Here is a 16,080-nt window from a genome sequence, read left to right on the forward strand (position 1 = left end):
GAGGCTATGAACGTTTCAAAGACCCAAATGATCTATTACTACTTTTGCTACTACTTCTACTACTACTACTACTACTATTACTACTTGTATTATTACTACTACTACTACTACTTCTACTATTACTACTTACATTTCTACTACTATAACTACTAATATTTCTACTACTATTACTACTACCACTTTTACTGTTACTACTCCTACTACTCCTAATATTACTATTACTACTTCTACTACTATAACTAATACTACTTCTTATACTTCTACTACTACTATTACTATTACTATTACTAAGTTACTACTACTATTATTATTATTACTGTTTCTATTATTACTACTTCTATTTCTGCTCCTACAACTACTACTACAATATTAATAATAATGATCATAATAATAATGATATATATCATGCAAAGTCAATCAGGATGTTATCATGTTCATAACTCTCACCATTTGAGTATACCTGTGTCATCTGCTCGGAGGCTGTGTTTGAGGCTGTGATTGATGAGATAGTAGTCTCAACAGCTTCTGCATATGAAAGGATATGAGAGAGACCCAAATGATCTGCTACTACTACTACTACTACTACTACTTTTACTACTACTACTACTACTACTACTACTATTTGTATTACATTATAATTGTCTGATGGGCATATACCACATTTGAACAACTTTAGATCTTCCTTTCATGCAGATGATTCCTACACAGTTTGGTTTAAAATCCAGCCATGGGTTTTCAAGAAGAAGAAGAAGATGTCCAATAACTGCCACTGAGGAAGTCTGGGGCGATGCCCTAGGGGTGCACGGCATACTTGGAGATGCACGGCAAATATGCGCAAGAGACTGTGAGTGTGGGCAACCTTACTGAGCTGTGACATACTGCATGATTCATGTTCTAAGAGGGACATGGCGTACATCAAAGGCGTGGCTCTTAGGTTCTATATATTTGGCTATAGATACTGGGAAACAGAAATATGATGGCAAGATATGCATGATGGCAGTATTTGAAATCGCTGCCGGACTGTGTTGTGGACATGCTTACATACGCACCTTCGTTTGGCTTGCACTCAACACCGGCATCCTCAGAATGCTGACAGTTGTGTACTCCAATGTCATCATGTTGACACTCAAGGATGTTATCCCAAGGGACCAAGCAATCAACATTGTCAAGCCAGATTGGTACCGTAGGCAAGCCGGACCCAAATTCTGCCCTTACGCTGGCCCGTATGGCGCCCTATCGGTACCCAAGCATCCTGCACACAGTGCTGGCTTCATCCAGACCCCAAAGGTCATCGCAGATAGTTCCCCATTCGCCGTCGATGTTGATCTCAACACGTCCGGTCCAAGAATTAGGACCCTTGCTCAGACGGACAATGTCTGTCATACTGGTTGGTGAGAGGGAGGGTGTAGTCTGTTCTTCTTCACATTGCTATTGGCAGAACAGAGTTTGCACAATTTGCTTACCTCTTTGGATGGTCACTCATTCGCCATTCATGCAATTTTGCTCAAAGCAATCGGCAGAAATTTGTGGTAGGATTGCTTGCCGAAACACATGGCTTTGAAATATGACCCATTCCGAGTCTTTATTAGCTCCATGACAACCCTTTTAAATACCGAATTTTAATCTTGCACTAGAAACAGTCATATAATAGTTAAACATTGGGTACATGATAAATACAAAGTGGCACAGGGAGATTATTTTTGTGGTATCCTAAGAGTTGAAGGGTGTCGGTACAGTCTCCTCTGGGTGCACCGTCCCTTCTTTAAGGTTCGGTACCTTAAAGAAGGGTGCACCAAAAGGAGAATAAAAATGAACAAATTATCCTACGTTTTACAAACAGGTTGTAAATATTATAGTGTCATGTATTATATATATATGTATACATAATACATGTATTATCTTTCATTTCACTCTATGCTTTAAATGGAAACATTATTTGACAGAATTGCAAAACCCCAAAGTTGATCTCCTAAAAAAGCTCCTCAAATAATGCATCTAAGGCGTTTAATACCATTGACCATGGTATCCTCCTCAGGAAACTAGAGCATTATGGAATACGTGGTGTAGCATTGTCTTGGTTCCAAAGCTATTTGTTTGACAGGACTCAATTTGTTGTGGTGGATGGTAGTAGTTCCCAACTTGCTTCTATTAAATATGGTGTACCTCAGGGTTCTGTTCTTGGTCCCCTGTTGTTTTTAATTTATATAAATGATATAATACACTCGTCAACATTATTCTCATACTCCCTGTTTGCTGATGATACCAGCTTGCTGCTGGTTGATAAGAAGGCTGAAGATTTATTACTAATTGCAAATCAAGAGATTCAGAAACTGTATGCATGGTATTGTTGTAATAAGTTATTGTTGAATGTTCAAAAGACCAAATGTGTTATTTTTCGCTCAAAGGGTAAAAAGCTTCCAGATGGTATTAATTTTCTTAATGTTGGAGGCCATGATGTTGCGCTTAGTGAAAATGTTCAGTTCTTAGGGTTAAATGTGGATGAACATTTATCTTGGAAGAATCATTTAGATGTTGTATGCACTAAGTTGTCTCGAAGTGTAGGTGTCATTTTTAGATTGAAATTTATTTTACCTGAAAGAGTGCTGATAACATTATATAATAGTATTATTCTTCCTTATTTGACATATTGTAATGTTGCTTGGGGAAACACTTTTAAGTCATATCTTGATAAGTTAAGAGTATTGCAGAAGAAGGCAATAAGGCTTATTACTAATTCTAATTATAGACATCCAAGTTCTCCATTGTTCCTTCGATTAAGAATGTTACCACTAAGTGGACTTGTGTCAATCAATTGCGTATTGTTTATGTATAAACTTCAGTTTATGCCTTATGAATGTACGTTAAAAGATTTATTCCGTAAAAACTCACACATTCATAATTATAATACACGTCAAAGGGGTCTCATTCATCAGCCTTTTGCAAGAACAAATATCACTCTGACCTCTTTCCATATCTCTTGCATCAAAGAATGGAATAGTTTGCCTGATGATATAAAATATAGTACAACTCTTTCTAGGTTTAGAAGGTTATCTAAAACGTACCTACTTGGAAGACTGACATAATTCTACTTTGTATCTTAATAATTTCTCATTCTCAATTTGCTTATAGACCACTAAGGACTGTGTGTGTGTGTGTGTGTGTGTGTGATGGTGCGCGCGTGTGTGTGCATATTTTTTGTGTTCTATATTCTGTAGCTTAGTTTGTTTCCATCCCTTGTATAAACATTACATTCTTTTTAATCACCTTGCCATATCGTTAATGTATGTATTTTGTTGACTATAGGGCCCCGCTCACAAGCTTAGCTTCTACAGGGGTCCTAAAACCATTCACTTAATGATGAACTATTACCAGTCTCTTTTTCATGTAAAAGATTATATCATGTTTTGTGTGGTTTTGAATAAATGAACTTGAACTTGAACTTGAATTATAAATCATTCTGTACAAACTCCGTGCCTGCTAATTTAATAATTCATGGAACAAATGAAGATAATATAATCATCATGTACCTCTTGGGGGATTCCAATACTGCAGTACTCCCATCTGACGTTGGAATCAGTTGTATAGCACCAGGCCATGTCTGAGGTGTCAGGGTTACGGCAGTAGTTGTGCTCCCCGATACCAGTATTCGGGTACTCTAATGGGGTCCTGCTGTGCTCATGGGGATACTGAGAAGTCCAGGCCTGGCACGTATAACCCCTGCGAGTCACGTTGATGGTCCCACGGTAGTCCGTTGCATAGGGATCGGTGTAGCAGTCACTTGGGCCTAAGATTGGAAATGGTGAAATCAAACAAGACATTAGCTTGTTTAATTGTAGTGTCATAAACCCATTTATCATTATAAATGGGTTGGAATAGCTCATTTAGCTTTGTTTCCATATTATGCAGTAAATTAACTTACCAATAGCACAAGTGAGGTGTGCTTTACACTCCTTTATCTTATAACACGGATAAACATTTACTGCTTGAATATGCTCAGAGGCCTTTTGTTCTCACACCCACATATTCATTTTTCAAACCTGCCTGTTAGGTTTACTGCGCGTAATAAGTGAGCGAGCCTTTAGAGTGAATAATATATTTGCGACTTTTGAAACTCACTCAATGTTGTATGTGCCATGCATTCGGGCTCATAGGTGCCGACAGGGCAGTACTCCCATCGCTCGTCTGAATCGGTGGTGTAGCACCATGCAGTGAAGGAGGAAGCCCCCACATTTCTGCAATAGTTGTGGTCTCCCAGCCCGCTGTTAGGGTACTCCTCCGGTGTCCTGTTGTGCTCATGGGGTGCTTGGAGGGTCCACTTCTGACAGGTACGTCCAGAAACCGTGTGAGACACCTCCCCTCTGTAGGTGGCCCCTGATGGGTCCTGCTGGCACTCTGGAGATCCTGTGGTGGTAGCTTTCAAAATGAAGAAGACAAAAATTATATCCAGGCATTTTATTTCTAAATTTCTCAAAGTTCTCATCATGGGACTTTCCTCGATATTGCTAACATTTAGGGTGATCAGTTTAGAGGTGTCAAGTAAATTAAGCGTTGACTGGACCTGTAAACCTCACAGGTTGAATACCTAGTATGAAATCTTGTGAAACAAATGTATATTCTTATGCAAGGCCGTTTACCTACACCCCTACTCTCTTTTCACGTATATAAGGGGATGAGTATATAAGGATAAAAATCTGATTTGTACTGTAATTCCGTCAAGAGTGGGAGAGTTGGAATCTCTGCATGATGCGATATCATTATAAAAAGAAATCACCGTTCTATATAAGTATATCAAATAACATGGGAATAGATCAGGGTTAAGTTAGCATATTCAAAGCTGATCTCCACCTGCAAGATTACCTTTACTTGTATATATGTCTTACCTGTTTCAGGAGTCGGAGGAGTAGGAACACTTGTTGTTTCTGCAGTAGTTGTTTCCTCGTTGCAATTTTCACGGGGCACTCCGATGTTGCAGAACTCCCAGCGAGTAGGGGAAGTCGTATAGCACCAAACCTTGTCACCACTTCCCCCTGGATTCCTGCAGAGATTGTGGTCACCAAGACCATCATTGGGGTAGTCAGAAGGGGCGTAGTTGTGCTCATGAGGTGTCTGGACGCTCCACTGCTGACATGTATGGCCATTGCGGGACACCGATATATTTCCCCTGTAGTCAGTTGCGTTTGATAACAGGTAGCACTCTGATAGTCCTATCAAAATCATGTTTAGGGATTAGAAAACAAACAGCAAATGTAAAATCGGCAACATGGGAGGGGTGAAGTGGAACAGGGGTAAAAGGGCGCACCGGTCAATCAGAAGACATTATAATTTGATGATGCTATACAACAGTCTACTGACTTCACTTTTGATCATTTCGTCTTTTTTAGAAAAATCCATGGAACCCAATTATGTAGCATTCGATCTTCATTCACGCATTTTAGCATCGCATCTTAATCACAATAATGACTATGTCATCTATTTTAGTATCTAGGAATGTTTTGTTTTATTGAGGCCGGGGATCCAACTGATCTTTCGGCCTGCTACAGTTTGCCAGCATCATGATTATCACATATAACTCCCATCAACTAGCTAAACATATCGCCCTCTTATTTTCTAACCTTAACATAGCTGTAATTACCTATGCTTCATTATAGCTAACTTACTTTGGTCGCCAGCTAGTCCGGTTTGCCAATCAATCAAGAAAATACGTCTATAGCTCAGTGGGTAGAAATGTAGTCTTTGACTGTCTATGGCTTGGACCAAGTGAACGCAGTACGTAATTGTCAATTAATGTCATCCTCTGAATGGCTCTTAATTATAACTATATGGATGCTTAAAGTCGGGGGTAAAACTTTGCTTTTCTTAACATTTGCTTACAAGAAAATGCTGGTCAAAACAATCAAATTTACAAGAACTATAATTCCGACCTGGACACCCTGGCAACTTTAGGAAGCTTTCTGGGTGCATCTAATTCAAGATTAAAGACATTATTCATAAACTAACCTCCAGCTAGGGGAGTGATGGTACACTCTGGGTCAAAGTCACCTACAGCACAATACTCCCATCTAACCTCAGGGTCAGTGGTATAGCACCAAGCAGTGAAGACATTGTCTGGGTTTCTGCAATAGTTGTGTCCTCCAAGCCCTGTATTGGGGTATTCAGAGGGGGTCCTGGTGTGATCGTGGGGGTACTGCGAGGTCCATTGTTGACAGGTGCGACCAGATAACGTCTGAGATACGTTCCCTCTGTAGTTGACCCCTGTAGGATCAAGCTTACAGGCAGGCGTTCCTGTACATTAAGATCAAAGATATTATGAATTTAGAAAATACAGAATCGGGGTTCGAAAAATTTCACAGCAATCTTTTCAAAATATTTTGTACTATGATAGTTAGCCCATTGTTTTCTGGCAGATACCATACACCTTACAGGAAACTTATTGATAAAAGCTAAGAAAGGCTTCCGCACTTGGAGACTCGCAGGGTAATTAATTAGCATACATATTAATTAACAAAGATCGAGTGACATGTCTCCTAGAGACCACTTCAAGGTCGATCCGCTGGATAATACGGGTACAATGTAAAAAATAGCTCTAGAAAATAAAACATATTTTGGAGTCCTTTTTAATCAACATGCAGCAAATCGACCCCGGCAGACATCCATAATAGGTTCCTCCCCACATATCCCAATACTCAGGTATTGGTACCTCGTTGGTTTAATCAAAGTGTACTAGCTTTAGGTTGCCCGTCGAGTAAGAGGCGGATGGCATATCGTCTTCTTTCCACGTTGCCCCTTACCCCTTTCTCCTTTCTCCCTCTCTCTCGATCTCCCCCCCCCCCCCTCTCTTCCTCTCTCTCGCTCTCTCTCTCTCTCTCTTCCCTTGCTGCCCCTTTTCTTCATCCCTTATGACAGGTGGCAGGTCTCATAATGCCACCTGTAAATTCGGAACTGATTAATGGATCCAAAGGTTGAGGAATAAGGGCACACAATATTCTTCATTCATTTTATTGTATACACTGTTTGAAGTAATCCATGCGTGTGTTTTGATTTTAGATTGTATTTTAATGACATCTGGATACGGGGATGTGAATTGATGAATGTTTTAAACAGGAAATAATTTAACCATAAATTCAAGGAATTTCCTGGCACCCTTGGAAGAAGGAAAAAACATGTTTATCGGTTATGTTAAGGCCATGGCTAGATAAAGTTCGTGTTGTAGCTGAAATAAATGAATTATCAGGATTCTGGTTTCGACTATGTTTTATTATTGTCAACCCGGCTAACATTTACAAAAGGATGGCATTATAGGTAGTTTCATACTTGAGAGGGGCGCTTGCAGCTCATCTTCTCCACAGACGCAGGCTTTTACGTACGCATATATACGATCGCGAGCAGGCAGCAGTGACAATTTTTTTTTTTTAGCGCTTAGAGACTTCGGTGGTAAGCGCTTTATAAGTAACACTTTTATTATTATTATTATTGTTATTTTTGTTGGGGTCGACCACTGATCTGTTTGGAGAAAATATTCTTTTTTTCCATACAAATCAGTCGGGTCGACCCGCTGAAATATCACAAACTAGACGTATTCGTGAGAGTAATCCCGAGAGGGTTGAAGCCAGTGGCGGATCCAGGGGGGCCGAAACGGCCGCGGCCCCCCCCTATTGGCGGCGCAAAAAAAGGAAGAAAAAAAGAGGAAGAAAAGGAAAAAAAAGGAGAAGAGGAGAAGAAAAAAAGGAGAAGAGAAAAGAAAGGAGAAGGGAAAAGAAAAAGGAAGAGAAGAGAAAAGAAAAGATAAAGAAGAAAGCCCAACTTTTAAATAGAAGCTATATACTCAACAGTCAAATTTTAAATTAACGGTTGGGCCGCTTCATTACTCTTATTTTGCCCTTCATTTGAATTCAGCTCATACCAACTCGCTCGTGTTTGTATTTGAACTCATGTTGGTAGTAATCATGGACAGGGCGGCAATCCTGGGCCCGATAGGGAGACACGTCCCTCAGGAAATTTAGAAATATAGCTAGAAAGAAATATAGCGGAATTTTCTAGAATGCATAATTTCAACATTGCAAAATCTTGCTTGGTTGCTACGCCCCGGCCCTCGCCCGATAACACAAAACTATGATATGACGCTCCCGGCCGTGATTTATCCATGGTTAGTGTAATAGATCTTTTCTCCCTTTCATTTCTACTAACCTAATTGTGTGCTATCACAATCATGATTGTTTCATTTTCCCTTTAAAGCAGGCGCGTAGCCAGGGGCGGTTGGGGCAGGAAGAAGAATTCTGACAAGTCGAGTACGGTACAACGAATCGTCTTCTTTCTCTAATAATTATATGTAATGTCAAAGCTTCCGCGCTTGGCTCGGAAGGGGGACAACTGAAATCAGACAAGGAATGGTAAAACGAATCGTCTGCTTTGTCTAATAATTTAATGAAACGTCAGAAGTTTACGCGCTACGCGCGGGCGGGGAAAAACTGAATTCAGCCAAGGATTTAGAGTCGATAATGGAACAACGAATCATCTTCTTTCTCTAATAATTCAATGAAACGTCAAAGCTTACGCGCTACGCGCGGGCGGGGAAAAACTGAATTCAGACAAGGATTAAGAGTCGAGAATGGTACAAAGAATCGTTTCCTTTCCCCTTATAATTTAATGAAACGACAAAGCTTCCGCGCTTCGCGCGGGAGGGGGCGGGCGGAACTCAATTCAGACAAGGATTAAGAGTTACGAATCGTCTTCTTTCTCTAATAATTTAATGAAACGTCAAAGCTTCCGCGCTTCGCGCGGGGGGGGGGGGGCACTCAATTCAGACAAGGATAAAGAGTCGAGGACGGTACAAAGAATCGTCTTCTTTCTCTAATAATTTAATGAAACGTCAAAGCTTCCGCGGTTCGCGCGGAAGGGGGGGGGGAACTCAATTCAGAGAAGGATTAAGAGTCGAAAATGGAACAACGAATCATCTTTCTCTAATAATTTCATTAAACTATGAAAGGCCAAAGTTTCCGTGCTTCGCGCGGGAGGCGGGGGGGGCTGAATTCAGTCAAGTAATAAGAGTCGAGGATGGTACAACAAATCTTCTTCTTTTCTCTAATAATTAATGAAACGTCAAAGCTTCCGCGGTTCGCGCGGGAGGGGGAAAATTGAATTCAAACAAGAATTAAGAGACGAGAATGGTACAACGATTCGTCTTCTTCCTCTAATAATTTAATAAACCGTCAAAGCTTACGCGCTACGCGCGGGCGGGGGAAAACTGAATTCAGACAAGGATAAAGAGTCGAGAATAGTACAAAGAATCGTCTCCTTTCCCTTATAATTTAATGAAACGCCAAAGCTTCCGCGCTTCGCGCGGGAGGGGGGGGGGAAACTTAGTTCAGAGAAGGATTAAGGGTCGAAAATGTCAAGTAATAAGAGTCGAGAATGTTACAACAAATCTTCTTCTTTCTCTAATAATTAATGAAAGGCCAAAGCTTCCGCGCTTCGCGCGGGCGGGAGGAAACTGAATTCAGACAAGGATTAAAAGTCGAGAATGGTACAACAAATCGTCTTCCTTCTCTAGTAACAATTAATGAAGGTTCAAAGCTTCCGCGCTTCGCGCGTAATGGAGGGGGGGAGACAGCGAGCTGCCCGAATAAGAGTTTTCGATATCTTTTCTCGTTTATTTTGGTGATAAATAACACTTTCACAAATTATTGTTGCTCGCTCGCTTCGCTCATTATTTCGAATTGTGAAACCAGAAAATTACTTTCCGGGCAAGAGGCTATAGCCCCCCCCCCCCCCCCCGATGAAAATGTCAAAAATTCTACTGGTATCGTGCTTCTAATATGACCTTGTCAGTATTGGTATGTTGAGTTGAAAAAATGGTCTGCGCAATTTTCAAATTTCCGGCCCCCCCTATTGGAAAATCCTGGATCCGCGCCTGGAAGCGGCTCATTGTGGCCATAACAAAATTCTTTTTGATTTGAAAATATAAAATATTGACCTCGCAAAAAATGATAGAAATTCCTAGTGCCTATATACCTATGCTGCATGGCGTCGCTAAATGTGAAGTTTTTATTCTACAACATGGAATTCCTATTCCTAGAGAGGGGGTATTGGTGGGTACCCTGCCAGACCATTCACCGAACGGTAACAGCTACCTCGTGTATGTCCGCCCCATCTCGGTTATGACCAAAGAATTCGCCGCTCCTGCTATACTTTCGGCCATTCCTGAAAACAGAACAACCTAATTCAGGAATGGCCGAAAGATATACGTGAACGAGTGAATTCGAAATTGCTATGAATTCCTCGACTGTGATATCTTGACATTAATTCATCACGTCATTTTGAAAGTATTTATTTGAAAATCCAATGGTGCGAAATATAATGTGTATTCATGAATTACAAAACAGGCACAATTAACACGTAATCAATGCAATACCATATATTCACCTCCAAATGCAGAATTCCACTCATCCATCATATTTCTACCGCGGCCCGCAGCCTCTGTGAAATATAACATCACTCGGAAATTCTCACTTGTCGGTTCTTATATTTTGTTGTATTGAACGCTATTTGTATAATTTGTCGAATATTATTAGGCAAGTTCATGTTCTTCTGTTTGATAAAAAAAATAATAACCTGGGCCAATATTCACAAACCTTGGTAAGGTATTTGGCGACTAGACCCTAGTATTCAACTAAAATACCTAGTTATCACCAATGGAGTATCCAACTAACTCATCTAGTTTATAACTAGCCATTGCGTGCCTTCTGGGCCAATATTCATAAAAACCTCACTAATGGAGTTTTCAACTAGGCCCTTGTAGTCAACTAAAATCTTTAGTTAGCAACTGTGGAATAGCCAACTTACTCCACTGCCTTCTGGTAAAGGAGTGGGTGGAATGAATAAAAAACTAATTACATCATTCTCAATGGTTAATTTACATGTTTTTATGAAACACTGGCATACTATTGTTTTGAGTTGCCCACTTCAAAGTTGCCGCCAACTAAATTGTAATTCATAAAACAATAATATCAAGAACCATCGAAGCTAGTACTCAACTAATAAAAGAGAATTTAGTTTCCAACCAAAGAATTGATTTGTTTGCTCTTTGGTACAGCAGACATTATTAGATTTTATGTTTAATTAGGAGCTATCAAATTTGGGTACACTTTTGTTATACGCACTGTCTACACAATAACAATACCGGGACTCTTGATATCTTATATGTCCCTGGCAAAATTAGCTAGTAAGGAAAATGATCCGGGTAAAAAGCTGTATGATAACAGTACTTGTATTCTTTTTCGGAAGGATGGCAAAGTTTGAAATGAAATATATTCCTTAGTTGCTGAAAACAAAATTATATTATCTTCTTGGACGGAGATAATATTTCTTACAAAATGAATCATAGTTTTTTACAAAAGGAATGGTATGTAAGTAAAATATTGAAATAACATTCCCGAGGGAAAGTTGATAACACTTAGCTTTTCTGTATCATTAAATATGTCCGTGGGATTCCTACTGTCCTGAAACATACCCTATTCTTCGCTTTCAGTGACAAATATCGTCGAATTCTATGTAAATGTTGAGAGTTACGTGATAGCTTGTCAGCCAATGAAATGGTTTCTAATAATTATTAACCTATCAATAAGTGAAAATTCATCATTAAAAAGAATTCAAAAGGTTAATGAACATACAATGCAAGCTATCTCAATTCGGGCTATATTATCATAACTGAGCATGTCAAGTAGTTACCTCAACTCCTGGACCATATGTTACATTATTTCTTATACTCTGCTATGCCAAAACCTTTGTCATGTAGTTGCTGTTAAAATGAAAATCCTTGGAATTTGAAAACATTCTCATAATTTTAATATTAATTGATGAATCAATGATACGTAACAGGAAGGTTTGAAATTAGGTTCTCTTACCAGTCGTTTGTCTGGCTAGGAAGCAGAGAGCACAGACGGCAACAAAGGCCTTCATCTGTAGGCCCTGGTAACTCATGGACGCAGTCTAATTAAGTTGACGCTTGAGCTGAAGGTTGAAGTGGTGTCTCTCCTAGTCACCAGCCACACAATGAGAGTATGCTGGCAAATCTTTGTTCTAAATATTGGCTTGATACGAAAATTTCAGAATGTTCCATTCACTCTCCGGGGAGAGCTATATTATATTTTCAAGAATTGTATTGATAATGGATATTTTTTTATGAAGCGGATACTTTTTAGAAAGTCTCAAATTAATAAAGACAAGTATGTAAAGGTATAGAACTTCTGCTCCATTAAATAAAAGCGTATTTAATTTCGCTTGTCTTTTACGCCCCCCCCCCCCCCCCCTCCCGCCATAGTTGTCTTTCCTTCCTTCGGCACCCCAATTGCGATCCTACTTCCAGGTGTCCATTCCAAGTGATGGATATTCCATTTATCCGAATTTTACAATCGAGGCTCAACCCTCGAAAACTCTACAATAAAGGAAAAGGTTAAGTGTCATCTTTCACTCGAAATCTTCAATTTCGCGTATAACTTATCTAAACTTTACACCATGATAATACGTTATTGTATTACATGTTTTTATGTTAAACATACATTCAGTATATTATAGGGCCTATGATATTTCTAAACAAATTAAGAAATTGCAAAAAAGAAAAGAGGATTTATTAGAACTTCCCCAACCCACCTTTGCCCCGCCTGTGGGCATCAAATAACTTGTTCATTTTCTTTGCTTCTAATTTGATATTTTACACATTTTGTTGGTTAATAATTTGCATATTATGATAGTTTTGCTTAAATATGGCATTATGATAAAGGGGTCAAAAACACTTTTTTTAAAATAAATTCAAGATCAATGTCAGTATCTTTCTGTATTGCCTATAGAGCTCAAGTTCAGTAACGCCTTGCCTCCGTTTTTCTTCTTTCCGATGGTGAATCAAAAGGATAAAATTTTGCTTTGATTTGGAGGCGAAAACCCGGAAAGCAAACGATTGTGTTTGGAACGCCCGTAACAACTAAGGAAAAGATAGTATAAAAACGGAGAGGAGTGTTAGGTATGGAATAAATGCGTTATGCTTAATGCGGTCGTGATTTATAGGGGGTTCGAGGATAGTCCTATCATGCCAGGATTTATTTCAATAACAATCTTATATGATCTGGCATTTCTCCATTATTATTATTATTTTTTTTTTTTTTTAACAGTGAAGAGGGATGTTGAGATATCAAGGATCTAAACGCCCCTCCGGCATGTTGAAACACGATCATTTTATCAATCCGCGGGCGGTATATTATTGCATTGACAGTCATATTTCAGTCCTTAATAAACACTTGTAATGTAAACCATATCCTGATCTATATTGCTATCAAGCTCCCTATCAAATAAGTTCCGGTAGACTTCCGCATACTAGGATTAACGTGACAAAATAATCCAGGTCGTTTGCACGGGTAAAATCAATTCGAAGTGTGAGGTCATGCAAAGTTTGGGTTATTGATACAGTTGTATGTCACATCATTCTGATCGATACATGATTGTAAAAAAACAATTACACACACGCACCCACATGCCAAACTTCTCACACACATACGATCACAAGCGCATCACACACAATGCCCACGCACTCAACGTAATCATACACCCTCAGGCACAAACACAAAAATGTACTCAAAGTCATTTTTAACGCAAGCCATCCCATGCACAATCATTAATTCAGATATTGTTTAAGTCTGAATATAATCCAGAGTGGCACATTTTACCTTGGAATTCAGTCTCAAATGACGGCGTTCAGTAGTTAGACAATTCATCAAACAGTGAAGCAATTAATTAAACAAAAATGTTAGGTCTGCAGTATGTATATTAACAAAAAATTAGCTGCAAATGAAATACATTTGTCTGTATTCATTCAGCTTTTGTTCTTTTTATGATATCAGTATTAAATGGTTACAATTTTGTCCCTCGCTTTGCTCGCTCGTAACATTTGAAAATGGAAAGTTGAGATTCGGGTAAGGTATATATCTCCCCATCCCTCACGAAAATGACCGAGTAAATATGCCTATATATCCAAAACAATTATTCTTTTGACTGGTAACTCCTTTCTACAATTATATGGCAATATATTTAATTCTTACATGTACGTACATTTTTTTCAACAACGCAAGTGCAAAGATTTTCCAAACTTATTCTACGTCAATTCCCATAGCACTCTGCATTAGTTGTATAGAAGGGATGGCTTTTCAAAAATAAATGAAAATATTTGAAATTATATCGTAAGTTTGTTTTTTCAATCCACTGAACAAATTCACAATTTTAAATTTACATTGGTTTAGTGATCTCATATTTCAAGAATTCACAAAGTCTGATCATTTACGAGTCCTGATTGTTATAAGTGTATCCCAATTGTTTCTTCCGTATTTGAATGGAATAAGCTAGATAATGAGACCGGCTTCCTCTGTCAATTTATTTAAGAGATTGTTTAAACAAAGTTGTAATTTGTGAATGGCTCAGTCGAACATACACTACGTGCATGTTCTGTAATATTAAAATGACTCATTCACATAATAGCGACTTAATCAATAGTTTCCTATTGACATTACTGTTTACTAGGTTAATGATATATGTTTATTTTCAAACGAGTATTATTTTTTTGTAACTGTTCTGTATAAACGTTATAAACGATGTAAATATGTTCATGTTTATTCAGGGCCCCATGGAAGACCACTACTTGTTGGTGAATGGGCTACCCTGTCAAAAGATTATAAATAAAAAGATAAAAATATTTTTTTTAATGAAATTTTTGCCATTCAGTTACTCTTATTTGTCTACTTTCATACCAGTAAACCTATTACAAAGATTGAATTATCCTTTAACAACCTTGACTTTCGATTTATAATCATGAAGGCCTAACAAGCCTAGTTAAAAGTACCCTTTTCTTTATAAACAATGGTGTAAGGTTACCTCAGAGGAGTGTAACTAATACAAGTGCTGTGACCTCAATTATGAATATGATCAAAATATTGATAAAAATGGAATATAATGTTACATAGTCTTGACCTAGCCTAGTACCACGCGCCGGATATTGACGTTACGTTTACATGAATCCCGCCTCGGCAGCAGTAATGAGATATCGCAAGATTTTTCTTCGTTTTTAAGTTGCTTGTCGGACGTCTTTTCAGTTTCATCTTAGTTTTCAATGTCGCTCTGAATTCAGTTGGAAACACCCAGTCCCTGGAATAAGACGTTAAATGGAGGTCCCGTGTGCACGTTGAAACCGTTAATAAGCTGCCTACGAGAGGGGGTTGTAAACGCAGTCTACTGGACCTGCTGTACCCAAAAGAAGTTTCAGAGAAAAGAATGCAAGAAAATTTATAGTTGAGGGGACAGTTGTTCCTAATCTGGAAAAAAGGTGAAAGAAAAAAAAGGAACGGCAGAAAGCGACAATCAGAGTCAAAAGTAGAGAGCCACATAAATGGAAATTCCTATTTAGGCGAGTACAACAGTGTTTAAGTAAACTGGGAGGTTGTGTTGTGAATGCATTGGTGGCTCTCCCTCCATTTTTTCGAGTACCCCAATTTTTTTCTATTTTTGTAAGAAAGTGCCCCTTTCTACTACATATAAGTACCCCTGTTTCTTTATAAGTACTCCTTCCTGCTTTCCATAAGTGCCTCTTGTCACCTCTCATGAGTGACCCTTTTTTTCCATGAATGTCCCTTTTTCTTTCTATTAAGTGCTCCTTTTTACCTCTGATAAGTTCCTCTATTCTAATGTGATAGGTGCCTTTTTTCTTTTGCAATAAATGCCCCTTTTCCTTTCCCTGGCATTTTAAAGACTGTAAAAATAACCCTGACACCGTTGACCTCTTACATCCAAAATCCGAATTAGTTCCTCCCTTCATACTCATACACACTTCATTCAAGTTTGGTTTGAATCGCTTGAAAGCTTTTCAAGTTATCTAGGTATAGAGTTAACTTCTGGTCATGACCCTGTCACCACTGATCTCTTACACCAACATCCAATCAGTTCATTTGTGCATGCTCATACACTTTTCATCCAAGTTAAGTTTGAATCCGTTCAATGGCTCCCTAGTTATCGCGGTAACGAAAAGCAGGAAGGACGAACGGACGGACA

At 38.8% G+C, this 16,080-nt stretch overlaps 1 protein-coding gene across 1 annotated transcript; it reads right to left on the minus strand.

Annotated features, from left to right (window-relative positions):
- Positions 1–457: 457 nt before the first annotated feature.
- On the minus strand, positions 458–12,037 carry LOC105439854 (apolipoprotein(a)-like). Its single transcript, XM_030998226.1, has 7 exons — positions 11,901–12,037; positions 5,998–6,282; positions 4,881–5,204; positions 4,117–4,413; positions 3,528–3,784; positions 1,050–1,428; positions 458–525 (listed from the first exon to the last, which is right to left on the minus strand). Exons 1-6 carry the CDS (start codon positions 11,974–11,976, stop codon positions 1,234–1,236), a joined length of 1,434 nt encoding a protein of 477 aa, XP_030854086.1. The 5' UTR covers positions 11,977–12,037; the 3' UTR covers positions 458–525; positions 1,050–1,233.
- Between the last annotated feature and the right edge of the window lie 4,043 nt (positions 12,038–16,080).

The sequence above is a fragment of the Strongylocentrotus purpuratus genome, unplaced genomic scaffold, assembly GCF_000002235.5.
Source record: "Strongylocentrotus purpuratus isolate Spur 01 unplaced genomic scaffold, Spur_5.0 spur5_scaffold_4, whole genome shotgun sequence".
NCBI classification, from domain to species: Eukaryota; Metazoa; Echinodermata; class Echinoidea; order Camarodonta; family Strongylocentrotidae; genus Strongylocentrotus; species Strongylocentrotus purpuratus.

Coding starts and splice junctions, on each gene's coding strand:
- LOC105439854 (XM_030998226.1), bottom strand. CDS start 11,976: ATGAGTTACCAGGGCCTACAGATGAAGGCCTTTGTTGCCGTCTGTGCT. Junction 6,283..11,900: donor CCTAGCCAGACAAACGACTG/GTAAGAGAACCT, acceptor CTTAATGTACAG/GAACGCCTGCCTGTAAGCTT. Junction 4,414..4,880: donor TCCTCCGACTCCTGAAACAG/GTAAGACATATA, acceptor TCATTTTGAAAG/CTACCACCACAGGATCTCCA.